Source organism: Caretta caretta, chromosome 12, assembly GCF_965140235.1.
Source record: "Caretta caretta isolate rCarCar2 chromosome 12, rCarCar1.hap1, whole genome shotgun sequence".
Classification (NCBI taxonomy): domain Eukaryota; kingdom Metazoa; phylum Chordata; order Testudines; family Cheloniidae; genus Caretta; species Caretta caretta.
The window spans coordinates 21,020,687-21,047,406 of NC_134217.1; the positions used below are offsets into that span (position 1 = coordinate 21,020,687).

Here is a 26,720-nt window from a genome sequence, read left to right on the forward strand (position 1 = left end):
TACTCTGAAATTTACTCCCTTTGACCTCCCTCCTCAGATAAACGATGCACCACATGTGAATATCTTGGCGAAAGGCTAAGGGGAGGCACTCAACATGATGGAAATTCCCTGGGCTAGATTATTACTTGGATTGTGTGCCCACACAACGAAGTAAAAGGGGGAATATGAATCCCTTTCCCCGCTCTCCAGGTGTATAGGTGTAAGCAGAGCTATGTGCATACTTACTCTTTCCCTGGGTGGAGAGCAGTGGGGAACTAGCTTAACCCCTTACTCACTTGTCAGCACTGGGCTTGTAATTTATACCTGTTGTAAACCTACAGCAAATTACCATTGCCCTAAGCAAAGAGGGAGCAAGGGAGAGCTTTGTGACTCGGGTGTCATGGAGACTCCTGGGCTGGCTTCTGGGGTGATGTAGCTTTTGCACCACCTTTTCTTCAGGGCTGTGCTGAAAGTCCAAACCACGCCCAAAAGTGATCATTTTTTATTCAGGGTGTAGAAGAAAGAGGAAGTGGATACAAGTATGAAAAAAGTAAATTTAGGCTATCAGGGAACAGATCCGCATGTGGATACCACAGTAGAGTGTGGAATAGCCTTCCAAAGCAATTGGTGGAAGCCCTATCACCCAAGATATTTAAGGCTACAATAGACTGGCTAAAGCATTAGGAAAAAACTTTGTGAGGAGCGATCCTATTACGGCCTCTAGGGAATGGACTAGTAGGGGTTTATTTTCTCCTCCTCTGCTGTCTCTGATACCTTGGTACTAAAATTAGAGCCACATGAAGGGCCAGATAATGAACTCTTTAGTCACAACGGTGATCGGTTACTCATAGGTTAGTTCTGTAAGTAACTGCTCACCACTGCAAGGGATTCACAGCCTCAGCCTTACAGATCAGCCTTATGAAAGGGACTTAAACACACAAGTATATGCAGTTGCACTGATGGTGACAGGCCAGAAGCAGACAAGTTGGAACCTTCCTTAATTGTGTGTGCATAGCTGTAGAGTAAATTAGACTCCGTAGTGAGAGTGTGAAATCACCACAGAAATGAGTTTATGAAATTGATCAGAAAATCAGTAGTATTCTATAGCATACCCTATACAGAACCCAATCTTGCAACCTTTATTCAGGTAAAACTGTCAATGACTTTAATAAGAGCTTTGTCTGAGCAAGCCCAGTCAGACTGATTCTAGGGAACTCGAAGAAAAGCTGCATCTTTCAGGGATTTTGAAGAGTTCCATAAGTTGTGAACAACTTAAAATACTGCTTTCCTATTACATTGTAACTAATCTTGTATCTCTGACAAGTATTAGGACTTGATCCATAAGAGGCTGTAAACTGAAACATTCCAAATTGTCATTTACTGCACATCAACATATATTGCTCCAAGATTTGGAAAGCTAGAAATATATAGGTAGTGTGTCATGCTGTGAATGAGCCAAACAGTGTGTGTGCATGGGAGTTGTGTTCACTTGGGAATGATGATAAATCATTGGATAAGGATTGTGACATAGTGTGCATGTCTAAATCTGAGTCAGGCAGAGGAATAACTATACTGAGTGATGATCCAGACTGAGCTATGTCTGTCGGTGATATTGATCACTAGCTTGGAACTGCAGCTTTCAAGAAAATGTGCAATGCAAGTTAAAGACAACAAAATCAAATGACTATGAAAACTTATTTGATTGAGGGAAACATCAAATACTCTATAATCTTTACCAAATTTCACATCAGCAATGCATTTGTTAGTTCAATATAATATAGTAAAAAATTAATAATTTGGGACTACAAATAATGCTGCATACAGTGTAATCCATTTATATTGACTTGGATACAATTTAAACTTATAGTAGTGGAATGAAAGTCTTCAGCTGGTTAAATGGACTACAAGGTGCTAACTGCAACTCTGGTTATACTCTGAAACCTCTGGTTATAGTGACTCTCAGTTAAGTTGCTGGTTGAACAAACAATTTCATTCAGAGCCAGATTCCAGTGCCATTGAAGTCAATGCCAAAACTCCTTATATAGTAGACTCTCTTAAATGGCTTATAGCAATAATTAATAATACGCAATACTGCAATCTACATGGTAATGGGTAGGGGTAAACAAGACAGAAAAATAAAATCTGGTATACCTTGGTGCATAAGGCATAACTCAAAACTGAGTTTTTCAGTTTCGCTGGTTTTGCCTGGTCATATTTCTCAGAAATATATGGAATCAGAGAACAATGTGCCATCTTTTTTGCTTCTGGAATTTTGGGTGCTCAGCACCTGTCAAAATCAGGCCCAGACAAACAGTAATATAAAAATGAATGATGAGTATGTGTCAAAGTCAGCATTTATTACCACATTATAATAACAAACAAAATGTATGACTGCATAAATGAAAAAAATTCCAAGTACAAAATACAAGAGTGGGGAACTAAAATTTATCTGTGATTTCATGCATGCAAGAAATTAACAATTTTTTTATGAGACCTATTTTGGTAGGACAACTTGTGTTATAGCCAGACTACTCTATTTCACTAAAGCAAAGCATCTGTGAAGAGAATATCTAGAGTTTTCATAGTCACAGGAAAGTATCTGTCAACATAGTCATAAATGTACATGGAAAAAGTCAACCAAGGTTAGGATCATTACCCAGTGGTAATTTAAACCTTGCCACTGCAGTCTTTTCTAGGAGCGCAGTGCCAGAAAAAACACTACTCGTGTTCATTGCCATGAAAACACCATGTGTTTCACGCTGTGTATTTCACTTGATTTAGTGTTCCTCTATTGCGGCTGGTATACAGAGGATTGGAGGAAAACATTAGTCTGATTTGCTGCCTATATCTGAAAGTCCAATAAATTTATGGAAAGGGGAGTTTGAAAGCTTCAGGATGGTGTTTACCTAAATACAGTGCGAAATGTGCTAGCTGTTGTTTTTATAAACTGGAAGAGACCAATAATATATATAATTCTGCGCTTGAAATTAGTTATGCGATTAAGTTCAATCCATTTCTTTTAATTTGAACAATAGTTCCAAAGTACAGTATCTGAAAGGTCAAGGAGATATCTGAAAAATTCGGACTGAAACTTGGCAGGTTTGAGGAGTCTGAACATCTCAGCTACTCTGAAACAGACTCTTCAATAATAAAAATGTTACAAATATTTATATTTTCATATGCACTGAACCATATATAATAATGTGGCGTTTTCATAAATGAATCCCACTGATGATCATTTTCACTGTGCAGCTCTACCTAATTGGGGTGTAATGAAGTGCGTAATTCAAATGCCATGGAGCTTGAGGGCCTAAAGAGAGGTTTAACTGAGATAGCAGGCAGTTGTCATACTCGCTATCAATAGAATTTCAGGCTCTTAAAAGAGCACATTGCATAGGTACAGCATTGGTGTAATACATGATGGTTTGCTATTGTGGGCAAATTCCTGCCCAGTTACACCTGTGAAACCCACAGTAGTCAAATGTACAGTATTATTTTATCAGTACATTAAGTATTTAAAACATAACAGCTTAGTTCAGGGGAAAATACTTTTAATAATATGGATTAACATAACACATGCAAAAGACACAGGCCACCGATATTGAATTCATGCATTCAGTGGTCTCACCCTCAGTTTACACTTACAGTTTAAATGAGATCAGATTTTCATTTTCTCTGTTTAACTTACATTGATTCTTTTTTTAATTACATGAATTTGAGACCAGAGGGCCAATTTTTTGATGGGGTTCTGAACAGCCTCCAAATTTGCCAGCACAAACCCCAGAATTTTCTCATGGAAATTGCTCATGCAAAATAGGCCATTAGATAGTGGCCCCATTTTCACACACAGCTGTCACACAGATACATTTAAACTTGCAAAACTGCAGTCACAAATTAAGAGGCTGTTTTTGAAGATGTTATTCTTACCTGAATTTATTACATACAGTGCTATTATGTGTTTTCTTACTAAAATTAAAATTTGTATAAGGGTAGCTCAATTCAGTAGTATCAGCTGATTTACAATGGGGCCCTGATGATGACCTTACCCATAATTTATTTAAGGATGGATTGTTGGGGTTTTTTAAAATGTAATGTATGGAATGCTGAAAGTTTTTAAGTCATAAGTATCTTACCTAGATGTTACTTTCTTTTAGGGTCAAAAATTGGCTTTGTATACCAGTATCCTTTCTTTTCTAGCAAAGCAAACTTCAAAATTGGAAAGATTCCATTAAATTGTTGTTTTTCATTTACTAGCAGCTCCTAAATCAGTTAATATAATTTCTTCCCCATAGTGAATGCACAGTATTATAAGACTAAATGCTGTAATTTCTATTGATCTATTACCACAGTCTATTTAAGTGAAATAATTAAAATGATTTATAAGGTTTGCCCAGTGTCTCAGTAAATCATATTGCACTGTGAAAGGCTCAGATATTTTTTTAATGCTCACATATTGGCACCTACAAGGGCTAGGACTAGAGCTGTATTTCCTTTTTTTGAGGGTAGTTTATGGAAGTCAGTGCAGCCATAGTCAAAATGCTTATTCATGTGTAGGGCCTCCGTGAAAACGTAAGGTCAGATTCTGTTCTCCTTGCACCAGTGCGCATCTAGAATCACTTGCCCTTGGCATCAGTGGAGTTATGCCAGATGGACACTGGTGTAACTGGGAGTAGAATTTGCTCTCTAGTTTGTGGGAAAGGCATTTTTAGTAAAAGGTTGAGTATCGCTGTTTAGTACTCATGGCTGTACTGGTGTAATAATACTGGTTAAAACCAAGAAAAGTTTTTAGGAGTTCCTAGAAAACTTCCCCCTTATGGCTGTACTTACACCATACCCCAGCTCTTGTTAGCTGGGATCACACTATGCAGCAGCAACAATGAGCATGAACATTAGTTGGGTTTGCTTCTTCTAGTAGCATGGATAATAAAATCATAGAGGTGGTGGGGACAGAAGTTGGGGGTGGGGGAAGAGAAGCCTCTTCAGCCAGATTTGAGATAGCAAATTGTATTCAAGGTGCATTGATGAGAAACCAAGAGCAGCATTGTTTACTATAAGGCCTACATCTTATGCTAATTTACAGGTTGACAGAAAATGTGTTCAAAATAATTTCTACTGGCTAAAGTCCTGATCGTGCAGCGTACTGTGTGGGAGCAAAGGATGGACCATATGGGGGAGGGAGTCTTCGGCCAGCAATGCAATGAGGATTCATGCTGGTAACTGCCAGAACCACTAATGGGAGTTACAAAAGTAAACCTCCTCATACCATAGAATAGATTCCACAATAATTCTGAAAGAAGGATGGGGGCCCATGACCTTGACCTCAGCTCGGTGGGTAGCTAAATTCAGCAATAATTGTGAAACCAATTACATTTTAGGATATATACTGTAGTATATTTACTTTGAATATACATATGTACTATGCCTAAGTAAGCCTCAAGCTTAGCTTTATTATTGTACATTGTTTTGGCTTTATTCATGTGTGTAACATGGTGGGGAGAAATTATACTAAGAAGAGGAAAATGCCCTTGTGGAAACATTAAATTTTTAAGATGTTTTGTTGGATGCACTTTGAAACAGACATCATTATCTTCTTTCTTGACCTTAACTTGCCACCATTTCCATTTTACTTCAAATGGATCGTTATTCTACAAAGTGAATTCAGCTGGAACTAATTGTTTTATTAAATAAAGTTTATTTTTGAACTGACTGCTCCAGGCACTAAGGAAAAACACTTCTTGCCATGGCTGTAGCAAATCTAGGTCAGAAATTCAAAAAGAAGTATTAGCAAATGGATGTAATCAAACTGAAGGACAAGCGAACAGTCTACCTCAAAGGTGGGGGGGGGGGGGAAGATGAAACAACTGCTTTTTCTTCTGCTGCCTGACCACCGCTCCTTTCACAGACCCGTGGTGTTTTGTTTTTTTTTTGGAAAGAGCCTGCCATACTGAAGTGTAATTGCCAGTGTTTTTATTTTAAGTACCTATAATTAGGCTTGCATATTCATATTCATATTTAGACAACTAAATAAGAGGCCTAATTTTCAAGAGAGGTGAGCAGCTAGCAGCATCCCTTGGCATCCCTGCAACTGCTTGGTTCTCTGCACTGTTGAAAACTGGACTCCCTGTTTAGAGGATGAACTATGGACTTAGGATCCTAGCAATAGGCACCCATTTGAAAAAAAATCTTGGCCCCAGTTTGTCTTTGAAAATTTTCAATAACAAATTATTTTCCAAAATGGAACACTCCCAAACCAAAAGCAGGACAGCTCAATAAAATAAATGGCAAATTGCTAAAACAGACATGCTCTAAAAATACGAACATCAAGCAGTCCTCATGAGGGAACGTATCACACATGAAAGTATATTTACCTGATTATTTCTTAAAAGTATCATTTGAAGTACAAGTAAATTCTTTGTGATAGCTCTTATGAACAGATGGTTCAGATAGAGATTGATCAGAGGATCATTAATCTCACAGATATTATGTCCGTTATAATAGCTGTCTTTCTAATAATGGTGGCCCTGATTCCCCAGTGGGGTGTTCCCAATTGTATGCTGATGTAACGCTCATAAAACCTCATAACACTGGAGTGTAACAGTGGTGAATCTGTAGCCTATAAGGCTTGCCTATATATTTTTGCCTATAAGGCTTCTGGCTTGCCTATATATTTTTCTTATAGGTTTCTTTTTTTTATGGTTTTGATTGTTTTATTATAAAAGATTTATAATTTTATATTAAAATAGTTTGGGTGTAACGCAAGAGACCTACAGGCCATATTCTGTATGTTAAGCTAAGGCAAAGTTAGCATACATATGTCTGGGACCTTTTACCTAGATAGATAGTGATAAGTTAAAAGCATAAGGACCACATATGGCAGTGACCTTTAACTTAGATAGATAAAGGATGCATTGAAGCAGGGGGGCATAGAGGCTTTCCAAAGTTCATGCCCTCTGTAAACAGGTACACCACAAGAAAAGAACCGAAATAACCAGAAGAACAAAAATAACAAATGTGTGAATGATCTGAGGTCATTAATATGTATGTATATGTCATCAATATGTACAAACATACCAGCCTATGGAGTAAGTGAACCCCAACACTTTGGTGAGTGAGGAAACTAGGTTTGGACATAGAAGGAGGGCTCAAGCACCCATGCCCTATAAGAGGAGTGACCCACCATGCCAAGAAATCTAATCTGATCATAAGCTCCAAGCGTCTTTCTTAGTTTGTTACTGTTAGTTTAATTTTAAGTTTTAAGTCGGTTAGTTACGTGAAATTCTAAGTCAGCTTCAACAGCTCTTAGCTCTAGCTTCTTCTAAGCTCTGCACCTCTCACTCAAGAATTGAGGAACCCGAGGCAAGGCTGGTCCCTGATCTCTTATAACCAGGTCATCAAGGAAGGGTGTGAGTACAGTATATTAATCAAAAGCTTTATAGTACATAATATAATATATGCATCTTTAAAATAATAGTATTGCATTTGTAACTCTGATTATTTTACCATTTGATTATAATTCCTTTTTATCTCAATAAAAGTCTTTAAGACTATTTTGGTCTCAGTGTGAGAGTCCTGGCATACCCCCCAGGGTCCTGTGCACATTCTGTGTAGCCTGATTCTGGGACAAGAACCTTCTCTTCTGATCAGATTAACTGGCGAGCCTATAACCCATACTATCCAAATTAATTATATTAACCTCCTAAATCAGGCAACAAATCAGACCCAAGATGTTTGTTAAATAGAGCTCTATGCTCACTCCCCTCCAAAAGAGCACCATGGTCCCTACGCAGCTGTCTGCAAACACAGTTCGGCTTCAGCCACAAGTCAGTGAATGGTTAAGTCTGTTCGCAGGATTGTTCAAATTAAATATTTTAAGATGTACACAATTACAGGAGCCCAAAATCTGCTACTCTTATTTTAACAAGTGTAAAGAACTGAAATGTCACTCTCTCCTGGAGTAATCCTTGGCAGGCTAAAAGGTTTTCTCTCCTTGTTCCATTACAAAATGTATAAATTAATCTCATGATAAAATTAACATAGTGATGAGGCACATGAACTAGCATTGCCACATTCATCTATCCGCTTCCAGCATTTCTTGAGATTAGGGTTCATTTAATTAACAACCTGACAAGCTAGCTCACTCCAGAGCTGCAGCTCTACTTATTACTTTTGACCTCTTTAGACACTAGTCTCTTTATATTTTATCACCTTTTTGTTGCAGAGATTGAAGGAATATCTTGTCGTGAACAGGGCAGGGTTTTTTTAATGTATTACAATGGTGTTGACCCCAGAGTTTTTATTTAAAATGCAATACAATAGCACTGACCCCAGCCAGACATCTGCAGCTCATGAGAAACTATATTATATATAGTCTGATCAAATGCCTTTAATCAGTTACATATCTTTACCTGAGCACCTCTGATAAAATGATGAGCACTCTCAACTCCCATTGACTACAGTTGGAATTGAGAGCCCAGTTTCTTGCAGGAATCAAAACTTAGATCTTCTCAGTTGTTTTCCTTTCCTTGTGTATGACAGTCTCATGGTAAAATCTCAGTGCAATAGAGTCCTTCTGTGCATGGACAAGTGGGCTCGTTTTTATTTCTATTACTGGAGTCTACCTGGACTTCTCTTAAAGTTTTATGTCACACTTCATATTATTAAGGGTCCATTGATAAAGGGTTAATACATGATTAATTGCTGCTACAAACATGTTGCAGATATGAGTATAAGTGTAACATAGTTATACTCAGGTTTCAGAGGAACAGCCGTGTTAGTCTGTATTCGCAAAAAGAAAAGGAGTACTTGTGGCACCTTAGAGACTAACCAATTTATTTGAGCATGAGCTTTCGTGAGCCACAGCTCACTTCATCAGATGTGTACCGTGGAAACTGCAGCAGACTTTATATACACACAGAGAATATGAAACAATACCTCCTCCCACCCCACTGTCCTGCTGGTAATAGCTTATCTAAAGTGATCAACAGGTGGGCCATTTCCAGCACAAATCCAGGTTTTCTCACCCTCCACCCCCCCACACAAATTCACTCTCCTGCTGGTGCTAGCCCATCCAAAGTGACAACTCTTTACATAATCAAGTCGGGCTATTTCCTGCATAGATCCAGGAATATAGTTATACTCACATAGTTATACTCACATCAGTAGAAAGTATTGCAGATGGTTATAAGCAATCTATTGAACTCTCTTGAGATCTATAACAATTAAGTGTGACTGTGACAGAGTGCAGGAAGTTAACAGATGAGCCTGCACTCTGATCACTCTCACACCAATTGGTTCCCCAGCCAAGGCTGATTGGGGTAATGAGTTAGGTGTGGGCTGGGTGAGCTAAAGAGCAAATTAGCCCATCCGCTCCAGAATTATAAGAAAGGCACAGAAAGAGGACGTGCAAGATTGAGGAGCAGGGCTAGCTGAGCCCAGAGTCAGAAAGGTCTCTGGGATGGGAAACCTCTTCTTCTTTTGGGCCCTGGAAAAATGCTGTGAGAATAGAAGGGATGTTGTACATACTATTGTTGAACAAAACTGTAAAGGTGTTTGTGACTGAATACACCCCTGTATTCACACACTACACACTATTGTAATAATCTTTGTACAAAATGTGCCTTGTCACGTATCATTTGATCACTGAACAATAATAATCATGATGAAATCTGTTTAGCAAAATTATATGTAAACTCATGCATTCCCTTTAAATGATGTTGGTAACACACATTGATCCATTAAAATAAAAATCTATTTCATAGTCATTCTGAACATTATGGATGGAGCCAATGCAGACTTTTTTGAGGTACGTAATGAGCATCCATGTAAAAAAAAAAAAAAAACAAAACACAAAAACCCACAAATCTTCCATTCCTCTCATCTCCAAAAGCGAGATAGCTCCTCACCTCTCCCATTTCCCTTTCCAGAAGACCTGTGAGGTATGAGAATGACTGAGACTACCTCTATCCACGTACACTGCACTTGGTCTCAAGAGGAAGGTGTTGGAGCTTGTGGTGATCAGCTCTAGGCTGGAGGTTTTCCTCATTGGATTCTGCTAAGTGGAAGGCAGTTTCAGGGAAACTCAGCAGAAGGTAAATGGATGTGCCTCAGCCCTACTCTCTGCTTAACCCAAGCACCAAGGCCCAAATCCTCAAAGGTATTTAGGTCCCTACCTTTCATTGAAATTAGTGGAAGATAGGAACCTGAATACCTTTTGAGGATCTGTGCCAAATGCTATGTCTTGCTAAGTTGGAAGGCTGCAAGTAGGTTTATGTTTGTTAGAGGCACAGTGCTTAGAGACTAGGGGCCAGATTTTGAAAGGTATTTATATGCCTCAAGTCCTTTAAAATTCTGGCCCTTGGTCTCTGAAAGCAGTTTACATTGTCTAGCAGGAAAAAGATGCATCCACCCCAAACATAAAATCCCTCTGTAACCTTTCTGTATGGGAACAAATCTATCTTGTTACAATGACTATGCAGAGGTGCCTACAGAGGAGAGAAACACTTCCTACAAAGGGACTATTTATGCTCACTTATCTAAATGCACTGACATACAGGTGATCATGTGTGCCTGGCAAATGGGACTGTCCCTATTTTCAGGGACTCTCCTAGTATCTATGAGTTTTATAAAACTGGCACCTGGTTCCACCTGAGAAGCAAGGGGCCAGCTGAGCTGATTAAACTGACAGCATGCTCGTTGACAGCATGTGTGCTCAAGGACCAACAGTACCCACCAGGCTTGTTTTTTGTTGCTGCCCTGACACCCCCCCACAACAGATCTCTTGGTAAGTCTTCACTCTTCATGAGTCCTTGAGAGTAAGACTCACTGTGATTAGGCAACCTTGGAAGTAACAAGGCTCCAGGGAGCTCTGCCATGCAACCACCAATTGCAAGTGGCTACTGATAGAGCCTGGTTGATATCTGCCCTCCTATTCATCAGCCCTTTCCTGGATTGTATGGGTATGCAAGGTATGAAGTGAAAAAGGTATCTGTTTCTAGGGAGTAATAGAAAGAAGGCAAAAAACTAACAAAACAAATCTGGTAGAAAAAGAGAGAGGGAAACAGGAGGAGTGCAGCAGTGAGATAGGGAGGAAAGAATAAAGGAGTAGATTAAAACAGGGAGGAAGAAAAAAGGAATGAACAGAGGGGAAAAAGCCAGGAGGAGCAGAAGACAGAGAAACAATAAGAGAAGGAGAAATTGGGGAAGGATTGTGCCTGCAGACACGAGGTAAAAATAGAGTAAAGGAGCTGGACCTCAGATGAAAGGGAACACAAGTGTCAATACTATTTTCCCCTATTCTGCCCTTTACTATAGCATGTCTAGGGTTTTATTCCAAAAGGGGAAGGGTGTTATCTTAACTGAAGAGTGGGAAAGGGAGACCTGGACATGCTTTTTCCTTCCTCCCTCACCTATCCGGGCCCTTCTGTGCACACATCCCAACCCTGACCAAAACTATTCCATGAACTTCACCCCTACCACCATCATCTACAACACATGGCCCTATTTCTCACTTTGGGAATTATGGTCATCCTAGTAACACAGTACTGCTTTTAATTCTCCTTTTCTTGTCCCAATTTCTGCTATACACGTGAAAGGTACTGTACTGCTGTTAGGTTAATTATCACTATCAAGATCTATAGGAAACCTGTAATGCTAGAACAAAAGGTGGCCAAATAATATTAACTCCTGGTTGGAAGTGGGCTGTGTAGAATTAGATTCTACAGAGAAGCACTGATTGTACACCGTCTCTGTGTACCTGAAATATCAACAGAGAATACCCCAAAAGACACAGATGTGACCACAATTCTGATTCTTCATGTACCTGCAGGTAACAACCACCATAACTATTGGTTCCTAATCTACCAGTCTATAGCAGTCACAGCATATCAGGTTATTCATCAAGAGAATGAATGGAAATTCAAATAGGATGGGAATTGGCCATGTACAGAACAAATCACCACTGATAGCAAAGGAGACAGCTGAGAAGTTGCCATTTGACAGCATCAAAAGCTGAGTGAAAAACCAAACTAGTGCGGCAGTGATGTTCCTGTATATAGTAAAGAGGATCTCAAAACTTAATCCTTTCTACAGGAATGACTGTTTAACAGCAAACAGAAATGCTACACAACAGTTTGGCACAGAAAATAAAGATGACCTTTTCTGAATGAAACTACAGGAAGAATTCAAATGGCAAAATCCAATTATTCACACTGGAATTGGGACAGGATATCGGGGTTCACAATTGCAACACTGCTCTTATGATTGGTTTCCTTGAAAAACAGGCAAATTTATCTCCCTCCAAAACCCCTTTTTCCCAAATAGGAATGTCCAGCACACTTCTCCACACGAACAATCTTCAATACTGTAAATGTGGTAAACATCAGATTTTTTTGCTGTCTATAATTTTATTAAAACCTACTCTAAGGTATTTGATGGGAATTTTATTGGTTCTTAGCTGTTACTAATTAAATGCTTTTTATGGGCCCAATTCCCATCTATACCAAGGCTTCTTTACACTGCTCTGGGTACATTATTTATTACTGTCCTTTTACAGAGCTGGAGTGGTGCAAAGGGGCCTGAGTGTAAATGAGAATCTGGCCCCTATGTGTTGACAGAAGCTGCAAATGTGCAATACGCAAAATCCTTTTAATGAGGTGCACTATATGTTTCAATAGCAGGTAGGTATTGCTGCCACACTTGAACAAAGTGCCTGCAAGACATGATAAAAAGACTCTCTTCAGTAGAACCACAGTAACTGGTATCTGAGACTTTTTCACTTTAATTCTTATCTTAGGCTGCCATCTAGTGAAAAAGGTACTCGTCACACTGTGCATTTGGCTCATGCTAAGTTTTTATTTTTTCAGTATTTCCAAACACAAGCTTTCAAAAATCATGAGTCAGACCCTGCAAATAATCATATTGGCTTTAAAATCTAGCAATTTTTTTAAAAAATGCACTTTGGGTATTTGCCTTATCTTTTTTTCTTTTAGGTTGCACCTGAGTCATGTGTACAAACTTTTCTCCAAAACGATGAGGGCCAGTAACTTACTTTTTCTTTTGAATGAAAGTTTAGATTCTGATGTATTCACAGGATTCCAGGACTTGGGGTTTTAAGAAACCAATCAAACTGTAAGTGTCACAATAAAATGGGGGGAGATAACAACATTGTTTTTTTAACCACGTGTATTCCTGTTTAATATTCTGTGCTTTAAAGGCAAAATGAGACAATCTGAAACCAAATTGGTAAGAAATACTAATAGGATATTAGGGTCAAAGGCAGAGCCTGGCACACTACAGGTGAATTATACAAAAAATAACATTACAGTAATTGTGGTGGACTCCTGCACAAAATAGGTGAACATCTTCAGGCTTCCTATTAATGTACTCCATGCATGTGCTAGGCTGAGAGTCAGAGTTCATATTTCAATATCATCAGCCTAAGTGCTCCAGAAATACAGGCACAAAACCAACATGTGCACTAAACTCAGAGATGACTTCCTGTTCCAGGGAGGAGAGTCTGAGGGGAAATGTCAGGAGAAGGAATAAGGGATAGACGGTCCTAGGAGGAAAATACTTGATAGAGTTGAGAAGTGGAAGGGATATGAAGAAAGGGATTGGGCCACACATCCATCCCCAAATGATTTCTTCTAGGTAAGAAGAACGCCATTGATTTATCCAAGAAGTGCTACTGATGGTGGTGGTTTGGTAGTGAACAAGGTTGGGTGGAGGATTTGCCAGGAGGACTGGCATTTAGATGGAGGAAATCAGATCACGAGAATTTCAGAAAAAATTGTTTTCACCAAACCAAAGTACCCTAAAACACAATACCCCTAATATAATTTGGCCTAGAGGAACAGAAATATGTCAGTCATGAGAGATTAAAATAGCTGGATATGTTCCCTCTATGTATTATTTATATTTATTGCTGGTAACAGTTTCTATTAGCACAAGTGTAGGGTACACTTTGATATAACCTAGGCTTGTTTTACACATAGCCATCAACTTAATTTGTGTCCCATCCATCTCCAAATTCAATTGATAATTTCCCCCTATTTTTCAAAATGTTGTTCCCTGCTACTCTGACCTCATATCCTACTATTGTACTTGTTCACTTTGCTCCTCTAATTTTAGCCCTTTGAAATGGAAAAGAGAAGAAGCCACTCTCTCCCCTTTTTATGACTCTCCACAGTTAGGTCATCCTTTCATTGCTTCCACATCTATATGCAATTTCCCAAAAGACTCCCTTAACTTGGACTATACATAGTTTTTGTACTACTTTAAGAATATTGGTTTAGAAACAGATACTATTAAAGTAATACAACCACCTACTGTATAAAGTTATACTGGTATAAAGGTGCTTTTATCAGTATAGTTTACTCCCCTAAATTTAGGGAGGATAATAAATATATATTTACATTTAGGGGAATAAATTAAACCAATATAAGCACATTTATACCATATAACAGGGGGGGTTGTATCACTATATCTGTTTCTCAACCCCTAAATTACTTCATCCCTTCAAATGCATTGTGAAACCCATTTGATGGTTCTAGGTATTGATGGAAATGTATTGTAATTATGTCCACATTGTTTCACTTCGATTTTTTTCTGTCTACATTTCACTTATTGGTTTTCATTTCCATAATCTCACTTGTACTTTATACTTTCTGTTTCTTTTCTTATTCTTCCTCATATTTATTGGATTAAATTTTCAACTCCTGCTTCTCAGAATTTTTTTGTTGGGACATGCACACTCATATATGCATTCCTCCCTCACTACATTAGACTTAAAGGTAAATTGGAGGATGAAGACATGGAACTGCTGGAAGAGACTGGCTTCCCCAGGCACTAGTTTAGCCTGGATCATTGGATTTACAACACCAGCACAGCCAACACTGATTTGACTATTAATCCCTTAAGTGCCTCAGGAACTGCAGCATAAATCCAGTGAAGGAGCACTCATATGGCTCTAAAGACCTATAGTGCTTATCCTGATATTCCCGTTCAGTAAAACTGAGTTTTTCTTAATAGCGGTGACAATTCAAAGAGTTAAATCTTTTTAAAACAGAGAGATCTGCTTGCAGTTGTGGTGGTGCTGAATCCTGGGAAGATATTTAGGATGATTCAGTGGATACCCATATTTACATCCATAGAGATTTGAATTCGCCACCAGCCCATTTCTTGCTTTCACTCAAACTTGCAGTTGCATTCACTGCTATCAGGTACCGAGCCAGTGCTTTACAGCTCCACAATAGCACTCAACAGAGTAGTCATCTTTTTTATACACTGCCTCAGTAAGTAACTGTCTCTCATAACTATCTGTTCCTCTACCAAAGAGCAATTCATTATGCACCAACTCCATATCTATCCCTGTGACATGACTTTAGCATTCTTCTTCCTTTAGTGAACCTAAATCGTCAAGAATTATAGCATTCAAAAACCAGTCGGAGAACACTTCAATCTCTTTGGTCACTCGATTACAGACCTAAAAGTGGCAATTCTTCAACAAAAAAACTTCAAAAACAGACTCCAACGAGAGACTGCTGAATTGGAATTAATTTGCAAACTGGATACAATTAACTTAGGCTTGAATAAAGACTGGGAGTGGATGGGTCATTACACAAAGTAAAACTATTTCCCCATGTTTATTTTCCCCCCCTACTGTTCCTCACATGTTCTTGCCAACTGCTGGAAATGGCCCACCTTGATTATCACTACAAAAGGTCCCGTCCCCCCCGCTCTCCTGCTGGTAATAGCTCACCTTACCTGATCACTCTCGTTACAGTGTGTATAGTAACACCCATTGTTTCATGTTCTCTGTGTATATAAATCTCCCAACTGTATTGTCCACTGCATGCATCCGATGAAGTGAGCTGTAGCTCACGAAAGCTTATGCTCAAATAAATTTGTTAGTCTCTAAGGTGCCACAAGTACTCCTTTTCTTTTTGTAAATCTCTGTAGATTTAGAATTTTAGGGTTTAGGGAATATGTACCAGGATGGTAGCTGTGGCATCAGGGTGTATGGGGTATTGGGAGGATACTGGGGAGTTATTAGTATCTGGCTGGTTTGGATGGTATCAGGGTGGTGATACCAGGGAATGATACTGGAGATTCAATGGTATCAGGGAGATATCAGGATAGGAATAGTATCTCCTGTGGTATCAAGTCACAGATGACACTGGAAAAACAATGAGGAGTCCTTGTGGCACCTTAAAGACTAAAAAATTTATTTGGGCATAAGCTTTTGTGGGCTAGAACCCACTTCATCAGATGCAGGGAGTGGAAAATACAGGAGCAGGTATAAATACTTGAAAAGATGTGAATTGCCTTACCAAGTGTGAGGTTAGTCTAACGAGACAATTCAATTGACAGCAGGATACCAAAGGAGGAAAAATAACTTCTGAAGTGGTAATGGGTTGATAGTGTGGAGAGAACTGTGTTAAAAACATAACATAGAGCGGGTAGTATAGAGAATGGATGGTATTGCAGTGGCACTGGTAGGTGGCTGATATCAAGAGGTTATCAGAGGGTGGTATGAAGGAGGTATCAGTAAGAGAATGGTATTAGGGAGTGAGTGGTATGAATGAAGGGATGGTATTGGTGAAGTACTGAGGAGAGGATGGTATCAGGGTCATATGAGCAAATGGCTGAAATCAAGGAAGTATTTGGTGAGCGGTTAGTATTGGGAAGATATCGGGGAGAGGATGGCAGCAGCAAGGTGGTATTAGGGACATCATGGTATTGTAGAGACAAAGGGATGAAAGTATTGGGAAGGTTAGAATCAGGGAGTGACTGAAATCAGGAAAGCGGTGGGATTGGGATGTATCAGGGAGGTATCGATAAGCATGTGCTAGTGACAAAGGGATAGTACCGGAGAGGAGTGCTTTCAGGGTGGTATTGGGAAGGGGATAGTATCAAGCAGGGAGTAATATCAGGAGTGAGTGAAATCAAGGAGATTGGAACTGGGAAGCATCAAGGAGGCAATGATAAGTATGCAGTATTGACAAAGGGTTGATATCAGAGAAGTATCAGGCAGGAAGGGTACTGGGGATATGGCAAGGGGGTAGTATCAGGGAGTGAGTACTACCGGGGTAAAAGGTGGTATCAGGGAGGGTTGGTATGAGAAAGGTTAACTTATTGGGACAGGGTAACACCGGGAGGTTAAGGTCTGGAGTAGGGATGGGAGGGAGGTATTGGGGGGGGGCTATCAGTAGCTGAACTGGTAAGTGGGCCAACTGGTAAGTGGGCTAAAAGTTGCTGTACTAGTGAGTGAACAGTGTCTGTATTGGTGAGTGCAGGGGCTGGCACTAGGTGTACTGGTGAGAAGCTAGGCTGGCACGGGATGTATGAGTGAGTGGTGGGTCTGACACTGGGTGTTGTTAGAGAGCTTATTCCTTCACTCTCCCACTTCCCTGGTCCTTCTCACATGAACAGAGAGCAACAAAGTCCGAAGGTGCAAACAATTCGATGTTTATTGGGGTGAACTTCCAGCAAGCTTAAATACAAGTTCCTTTTCCTTATTTCCGAATCCCAACTTACTTCCTGTTTGCCCCTAATTTATATAGTAATATTCTTAGCTATACCTTAACCAATCATTCTACTAAAATTTAACTAACCAATCCTAACATATTGTAACATGATTATGTGACCAATTATATCCCACCACCTTAATTAGTTTACACCCAGCAAAATTAATTATACAGCAGACAGGAACAATCACAGAACCAGACAGAGATTATACAGACAAACAATAGCAAAGTGGGAACTATAATGGCAAGACAATACAGAAGTGAGGATTTCACATCCCAGTATTGATAAGTGAGTTCTTGCCAGACAGGATGCTATCAAACTAAGTTTTCTTTTACATTTTCTAGGCACTTCCCTTTCTCTGGAGCTGATAGGCACTATCAGGACAGGATTGTATTCCTAACAGCCCAATAGCACCTTCTTTCCATGTGACTACTTTGGAATGTGAGGATGTGACCGGTCGCTTCCCAGCTTATGACTGCCTCTGTCGCTTAGCCAAAGGCCTTAGCCTAAGAACAGGGCCCCAGACTGTCACAGTAAGAGAAGGACCTTACATTGGCAGACAGTGATTTTGATTCTTTCTTTTATACCTCTAACTAGCCAAGTGATAAGAATACACCTAAATTCTTAAAGTACAGGCCTTTGCAGGCAGGCCTGAATATCTATATCCTAACAGGTGTGTTGATGGGTGACACTGGATATACTGGTGGGGGTTAGTGAGAGTGGATGTGGGGTTTGGTGACACTGGGTGTACTGGTGAGGAGCTGGCTAAGTGGGCGTGTTGGCAGAGGGCTGGGTGACGCTGGGTGTATTGGTGAGGGCCTGGGTGATAGTGGATGTACAGGTGGTACCAGTGGTGTGTTGGTGGGGTGGAAGTGAGACTGGGTGTCTTGGAGGAGATTGGGGGTTGCCTCCTGTCCTGACTTTATTGCCTTGCTGTTGGATGTTGTTCTCGAAGCCCCTGCAGCAGGGCCAGATTAATTCTCCTGTGGGCCCACGGCTATTAGGTTTTGTGAAGCCCCTGTATATAAGTCTTTTTCCTAATTTAAAACAAAATTGTCACAATTATGGCATCGAGGCTATTAACGCTATACTAAACTTGACTTTTAATTAACATAAAGCCATTCTGTGGTTACATTTCAGTCTCAAAACATGTAGACTATAGTTAAGTTAATTCAAAATAGCCTACTTCTGACCTTAGAAGTGCTGTTATATTAGTTTCTTTCTGGGAGGGAGTTTGGGTGCAGGAGGGGGGCGAGGGCTGCAAGCTCTGGGAGGGAGGGAGTTTGGTGCAGGAGGGGGGCGAGGGCTGCAGGCTCTGGGAGGGAGGGAGTTTGGTGCAGGAGGGGATTCTGACCTGGGGGTGGGGTTGAGGTGCAGTGTAGGCTCCGGCCAGGAGGCGCTTACCACAGGTGGCTCCGGGCCAGTAGCGTAGCAGGGTTCAGGAATCGCCCCCCACTGCTCCTGGAAGTGGCTGGCTGCTGGCACGTCTCTGCACACCCCCGTGGGGAGGGGGACAGCATGTCTCTGTGCACTGCCCACACCCACAAACACCGCCCACGCAGCTCCCATTGGCCGGGAACTGGCCAATGGGAGCTGGGGGCGGGGCAGCATGCAGAGCCACCTCCGCCAGGGGCCGCAGAGACGTGCCGGCAGCGGGAGCGGGCTGGGGCCATGGCAGGCAGCCTGCCTGAGCCTTGCTGCGCGGCTGGACTTTTAGCAGCCTGGAGATCGCCATCGACTGGCAGAGGCTCCAGGAGCGACCAGTCAATCACGATTGATGGGTTGGTGACCACCGAATTGCATATAATTACGGATTTATTTTTGTGGCCGCCCCTCAGCCCGAGGCTGCAGCCCCTAAAGCCCCTGCATTAATCCAGCCTCCTGCGGCTGGAGTCCTGCGAGCCAGTGGGCTCGGCGCGGCCAGGGCAGCCTCCCTGGTAACGGACATCTCGCGGGTTCCGCCCGCCAGGCCGGCTCCTGGGGCAGCAACGGCAGGGCCGGCTGGGCGCAGACTGACGGCGGCCGAGGCTGTAGAGCCCGCCTCATCTCCTTTTACTTCGGCCTTTTCGGGGCGGGGCTGTTGCGCATGTGCTCTTCTCCGAAAGCCCGTTCAGCGCAGCTCAGTGCACATGCGTCCTCCTTCAGTAATCGTTTGCTAATTGGATACTATTAATTTAGGCTTAAATAGAGACTGGGAGTGGCTAAGTCATTATGCAAAGTAGCCTATTTCCCCTTGTTTTTTTCTAACTCCCCCCCACCGACGTTCTGGTTAAACTTGGATTTATGCTGGAAATGGCCCACCTTGATTACCATGCACATTGTAGGGAGAGTGGTCAGTTTGGATGAGCTATTACCAGCAGGAGAGTGAGTTTGTGTGTGTATGGGGGGGGGGGGGGTGAGAAAACCTGGATTTGTGCTGGAAATGGCCCACCTTGATTACCATGCACATTTTAAAGAGAGTGGTCACTTTGGATGGACTATTACCAGCAGGAGAGTGAGTTGGGGGGGGGGGGGGGCGGAGGGTGAGAAAACCTGGATTTGTGCTGGAAATGGCCCAACTTGATGATCACTTTAGATAAGCTATTACCAGCAGGGGAGTGGGGTGGGAGGAGGTATTGTTTCATGGTCTCTGTGTGTATATAATGTCTGCTGCAGTTTCCACAGTATGCATCCCATGAAGTGAGCTGTAGCTCACGAAAGCTCATGCTCAAATAAATTGGTTAGGCTCTAAGGTGTCACAAGTCCTCCTTTTCTTTTTGCGTTTGCTAACAAGCGCTCCTAGGTTGCAGGGCGTGCGTTCCCTGGGGATGGGGATAGGTCGAGGTACACGGGCGCATGCGCTTGGCTTTTGTTGGCTGAGGTGACAAAGACCCCGGAAGCTGTTGCGCTGCAGGGGGCGAACTCCTCGCGGATATTTGTGTGCGCGCGCGCGCGCCAGGTGGTGCGGCCCCGTCCCCCCGCTGCTACGCATGCGCGTTCCTTTGGGAGCCTGGCTGTGACGCGCCTCGGGCTGAGTCGCAGCGTGCTGACTTCATTGGTCGGAGCCGGAAGCGCTGCCTCGTTACCAAGATGGAGAGTAAGTGCTTGGGGGGCTGGGCCGTTGAGAGGTTTCTATCGCCCCGTTCTCGCCCCCCATATCGTGGGCCGGGGTCCCATCCCACCCCCCCCCCGGCTCCTAGTTGTACGTGTCGCAGACAGTGGCGGCTCCGCCGGCTCGCCCAGCGACCAGCGCCTCCCCCTGCTGGGGTGGGGTCACCCCCCGCGTTTGCCGGCAGCCCGGCCCCGCTGAGGGGCGAGCGGCATGTCCCATCGTGCTCTCCAGCGCTCCTCGGTGCGTGGCCCCGGTGGGCCCCCAGGCGGGGAAGCAGACTCGCTAAAGTCGTGTGGGGAAAGGTGATGCCCCTGATCACAGGGAATTGTGTTAATGTGTGTTCCAGGTGTGATTTATAGTACGCTACCGCCGCAGGCTGCAAAGCTATTGGATCTCCAGGTATCAGCTACTTTAATTGCTGTTCTCATAAAGAAAATGGTGTGAGTTGGACTCGCCTCTTTTGTAGCTGGTAACGTGAGTTAATGCTGTTTGTTTCTTATTCAGATTGTCCATTTTATCTAAAACCTTGGTCATGATCATTTTCATCTGGTACAGGGAGGTTAATCAAGATAATGTTAGAATTGAATTCTAGTCTTGGCATTTTGGTCAGAGTCATTCAGCAAGCACTAAATATTGTTTCCACTTCGGCTTAGCAAAGGTCATTTTGATCATTTTAGAGTTATGAGCCAGTTTAAAAACACAGGTTCAGAAACCTGACTACATGTGGCTCAAGATGGTATTTAGAATTTTTTTAACTATTTTTCCATAAAGTTTTTCTAACAACTTGTTCATTCTCAAGGACTCAGTGCTCCAACTTGATCTACGCAGGCAGGACCCTGCACCTATGTGGAGCTCAATTAGAGACAATGGTTCTCAACACAGGTGCAGGGCCCTAACTGTTTTTCTTTTTTATACATATACTCACTGTGTGTAGTGGGGTCCTGAATAATTTTGCCTGAATGTTTTGACCGTTACTGTCTTTTCCCCTACCTGTTTTCTAAGACTCAAATTTGGAGCCTCTTAAACTTCATAAAGTCTTAGCAAATAATGTATCATAGCGATGTTGGCTAAACTGGCTTACCTTTTTTCATAACAGTAGCTGGTGTTTTATGTTTTACATGGAAACTTTCAAGTGGATATAGCAGTGGTTCTCAAACTTTTGTAGTGGTGACACCTGTCACAGTAAGCCTCTGAGTGCGACCCCCCCCCTTATAAATTAAAAACATATTTTAATATATTTTACACCATTATAAATGCTGGAGGAAAGGCAGGATTTGGGGTGGAGGCTGGCAGCTCGTGACCCCCCATGTAAATAACCTTGCAACCCCCTGAGGGGTCCCAACCCCCAGTTTGAGAACCCCTGGGATATAGCTTGAAACAGCTGAAACATAACCCTGAAAATAACAGTTTCTGTTTGAAACAGATTCTTAAAAATCTGTGGTGACTTCAGGGGAGAAACTTGGACAACACTCTTCCTGCACAAATTGCTGTCTTATCTGTATTTTTCTTTTTATAATTATTAGGATGTTTGTATGAAAATGGGAATGTTGGCTCTTAAGAGTGAGTTTGGAACTAGATAGCCCAGAATTCTTAGTGGAATATGAACTCTTTTGCTTTGTCACCTGTTTAAAGTCAGTAACAAAGTCAGATTTGTCTGATAACTGATAGATGGCTTATTTGTAGGTCCCTACCAAATTCACAGTCCATTTTGGTCAATATCATGATCATAGGATTTTAAAAATTGTAAATTTCATGATTTCAGCTATTTGAATCTGAAATTTCACAGTATTGTAACTGAAGGGGCCCTGACCCAAAAAGGAGTTGTTGGTTGCGGGGGGGGGGGGGTGTTCACAAGGTTATTGTAGGGGGAATTGCAGTATTGCTACCATTACTTCTGCACCGCTGCTGGTGGCGGTGCTGCCTTTAGAGCTTGACAGCTGGAGAGAGGTGGTTACTGGCCGGGAGCCCAGGTCTGAAGGCAGAGCCATCGCCAGCCGCAGCACAGAAGTAAGGATGGCCTGGTACAGTATTGCCACCCTTAGTTTTGCACTGCTACCTGCAAAGCTGGGCTTTTAGTCAGCAGCTGCCCACTCTTCGGCTACCCAGCTCGGAAAGCAGCAGTGCAGAAGTAAGGGTGGCATGGTGTGGTATTGCCACCCTTCTGTGCTGTTGCTGGCGGGGCGCTGAAGGCATCGCAGTAGTAAGGGTGGCAATATCATTACCCACTCTTTCAAAATAACCTTGTGACCCCCTCCCCCCATTAACTCCCTTCTGGGTCAGGACCCCCAATTTGAGAAACGCTGGTCTCCCCTGTGAAATCTGTATAGTGTAGGGTAAAAAGCACACAAAAGACTAGGTTTCACGGTCCATGACGTGTTTTTCATGACCGTGAATTTGGTAGGTCCCTACTTATTTGCAATGAGTCTGGCTTCACTTCTTTAAGTTATCTGTTGTAAACAAGCCTCTCTGCAATCAGTTTCTTCTCATAGCTAATGTCTAATGAATAGACTTCCACATCATAGAACCCGTTCAGCCTTCACAGATAAAAGGATGATGGAATGGCTATGGAAACTAAACTACCATCACATCTCTAAAGTTAGTCCCCTCACTTAAGGATTTTGAGGCACTTTGATGGGTCAGTGTGGAAATGTTTCATGGAAATATAAATAACTTAAGTATCTAGAATATTATCAGTTTTTCATGGTATATTAGCATGTATTTAATATCAGTGGTAGCAAACACTGATGAGACTACTAGTCAGTGGATATTCTTAACTTTTAACAACTTTTATTTTGGAGCTTCAAGGATCAAAAGAGGCTGAAGCTTTTGTAAATGCCTTTCTGAAGCGTAGTATGCCACGACTGAAAGATGAAGCCATCCAGGATAAGCTAACCCGAAAAGCTGTAGTTCTTGAGCATTGTCCTAAAAGAAGGAAAAAGGACAAAAGGAAGAAAACAAAAGGGTTTTCTGCCAAGCAGAGGAGAGAAATGCGTCTCTTTGAAATTAAACCAGAACAGCAAAAGTAAGAACTTAAAAGGCTTTCTTTTTGTGAGTTATCAAGTAAAAGTTGAAAGCAGTGTACATGCAGCAGCATGTATGTATTGGTGCTAACAGTTATTAATTAGTACTCTTAATCTTTTGCTGAGTTAGGTCAGTTCTGTGCTGCTCATAACATTTGGCCATATAAGGACAGTTCTTTATTTTTTTATTTTAGAGGTATATATTGTGAATATCACTGACATTGCCTTCTTTTTGTGCTTGTAAATCTAAATATGGTGAGAAGTCAGTATCAAATTACTATATGGAGCCACAGGTCCCTAGTTTAAAAAGTTAGAATGACAGTGACCAGACTTAGTATCTCACAGTGCATTAAATGATTTTATTAAAATGCATCCTCTTTGCATAGTTGGAAAATGAAGTAGACAGAGAGAATACAAGAGTAGGAGTTTCTAAGCACACAAAATGCAACATCTTATGTGATGTACATTAGAAACCTCTTTTTAGAGTAAGTAATCTTACAGCTTGGAATGTTGTATTGTATAGCTAATGACTTCATGAGATACTCCAAAGAAACAAGTTCTAACTTTGTATGTAAATTGTAGGTTGGTTAGTAGTTAAGCTGTTATTTTGTGTCATACAGACTTCTGAAAAGATACTGTATAATCTTTTTTGTCTCTTGCTGACTATTGAAGATATGAGTTGTTTCTACCATTACATGAACTCTGGAAACAATACATCAGGGATCTGTGTAATGGACTCAGACCAGATGCGTAAGTTCAGTTTATTTAAAAATATGTAGGGTCTAGATTGATCTTTCAAAGACTATCATCTTATTACCATAAGTATAAACATTTTGCATAATGTTTTTAAACAAGCATGTATTTCTATATTTTTGTAAATACAAAAGTGTACTGACTTTAACACCACAGACGAAATTTATTGTAAATATATATTTTTTTTAATGTTTTTCTTTGTTTTTTGTTTTTTTAAGACAACCACAGATGATTCAGGCCAAATTGCTAAAAGCTGATCTCCATGGAGCTATTGTTACAGGTATTACTTTTTCCGTTCCTTTTTATTTTTTTTATTTTTTTTGAGGGCTTCTTTCAAAGTCCTCCCAAAGGGGTGGCAGTCACCCTACACTTTCTGTTTCTAAACCCACATGTTCCTTTCCCTTAACTTCTGCCACAAACACATTTAACTGTTCTTTCTGTAGTCTTAGTACTTGTGTAAACTCTCCAAATGTTACCTACTTTGGGGTCACATATTGAGACTTAATTATTATTTGACCTACTCCCCGCTGATCAGACTTACCCCGGTACTTCATTTAAGTACTTGTGGAAACCCTCCTTTGTTAGAATTCATTGTTAATATGCACAGCCACCAATAGCTATGTGATTGCTACTAGTATTAGTATGACTTCATAGTAGAATTAGATATATTTATTCTGAATTACTACAAGCTACCTTTTTAAAATTATGAAGCTACAATATAGATCATTTGCAAATTCTTCTACTGATACATCTGTTTGTTGTTGGTTTTGGTTTTTTTAGTAACTAAATCAAAATGTCCCTCTTATGTTGGGATCACGGGAATTATTCTACAGGAAATGAAGCATATTTTCAAAATTATCACTAAAGAAGATAAATTAAAAGGTATGTACTACAAGTTTTCTGTATCTTTCACATTTTGAGTAGTCAAAATATTACTTTTGCACATTATTCATCTGATACGTTCTTTGTAAGCCCAAGTGGCAATGCAGGCCGCATAGTACTTATTAATAAAAATCATGCAGCCATGTTCTTGTTGAACAGAATTCTCACCAGAGCAGAACACCTATGGACAGATTGGCTTCATGGAAAATAGCAAAAGATATGCCAGAATCAGATTGATTGTGTTGATCTGATTGTCAGACTAATAGGATGTTTCAAAACATTGGATGCTTTCAAACATTAGAATTCTTGAAGAAGACAGGCCTTCTAAGACTTAGTCATGCCAAAGTACCAGAACCCTGAAGGACAGAGATTTACATTAGTACATTACTGATAATTTTGTTTTGTTTTTTCCTCTTCAACTTCTCTTTCAGTTATTCCCAAGCTTAACAATGTATTTAGCCTGGAGGTTGATGGCTTTATTTCCCACATCTATGGTAGCAAGTTCCAGCTTAGAGCAAGTGAGCGTTCTGCAAAGAAATTCAAAGCAAAAGGAACTATTGACCTGTGATTTTAAGGAAATTCAAAGATATTGGGGATTCATTCATAAACTGAAAATCAAATTAAAAAACAAGAACATATGGAATTCTACGTCCTCTAAAGTGTTTCTTTATACAGAAGTATGAGTTACAAGACACATTTAAGTTACATCTGTTTTTATGTACTAGGTGGTCTCCCAGAATCCTCAGATTGCAGTAATATGTCATTATTTCATTTCCTGAAAATATAGTGTATAACATTTTGGTCTTTTTTTTTTAAATAGTAAACTAATATTTGTGATTCACATCACTTTGTTTTTAAAAATAAAATCATTTTCCCAATTATTTTTTGACTTAATATAACTTTAATTGTGTTGGTTTAGTGTATATAATAGATGTCTCAATTTACATATTTTCAGGTAAATCACACGGTGGAACATGTATGAATTCTAATTCCTGATGTTAAAAGTTGTCTCTCTCTGACGTGTTTCATGGACAGACAGGCTTATATGGAGGAATTTACGTACTGAAAATGAATTAAATCTTGTTTACAACTTGTTTTTAAATTCTGTGTTTTGGCTTCCATACATATTACAGTGCTTGTAAGAAGACTGTAAAAGACTTAAGGCTTTTACAGTATAATCACCATTTGGTGGTGTAAACACAAAATAATTTTTTATGACTTAAATTTTATACACTTGCTTTGTGTAAACTATTTTCTCCTAGAAGCAGGAGCAACTGTTTCATCTGCTCAGTTTTATTTTGACCTATCTGTGACACATACCAGTGCTTACAAACAATATACAGATGAGGGAAGTATAAATGCATAGATAAGTTTAGCGCAGTCTTTCTAGCTGCCAAGGATATCACTATAGCCTGTGTCTTCTCACTGTGGTATGACTTGTCACTTCATTAAATTTCTTGTCTACTCTG

General features: G+C 40.7%; 1 protein-coding gene across 1 annotated transcript in view; it reads left to right on the forward strand.

The window, feature by feature from the left end:
• The window catches only part of POP4 (POP4 ribonuclease P/MRP subunit), a 31,966-nt gene extending 5,613 nt beyond the window's left edge, over window positions 1-26,353 (forward strand). The window contains exons 3-9 of the mRNA XM_075118444.1: window positions 19,344-19,535; window positions 20,399-20,581; window positions 23,395-23,618; window positions 24,289-24,366; window positions 24,588-24,649; window positions 25,150-25,251; window positions 25,683-26,353. Of these exons, the coding sequence (XP_074974545.1) occupies window positions 19,344-19,535; window positions 20,399-20,581; window positions 23,395-23,618; window positions 24,289-24,366; window positions 24,588-24,649; window positions 25,150-25,251; window positions 25,683-25,819 (978 nt within the window). The 3' untranslated portion in view covers window positions 25,820-26,353. The remainder of the gene's footprint in view (window positions 1-19,343; window positions 19,536-20,398; window positions 20,582-23,394; window positions 23,619-24,288; window positions 24,367-24,587; window positions 24,650-25,149; window positions 25,252-25,682) is intronic.
• The last annotated feature ends 367 nt before the right edge of the window (window positions 26,354-26,720 follow it).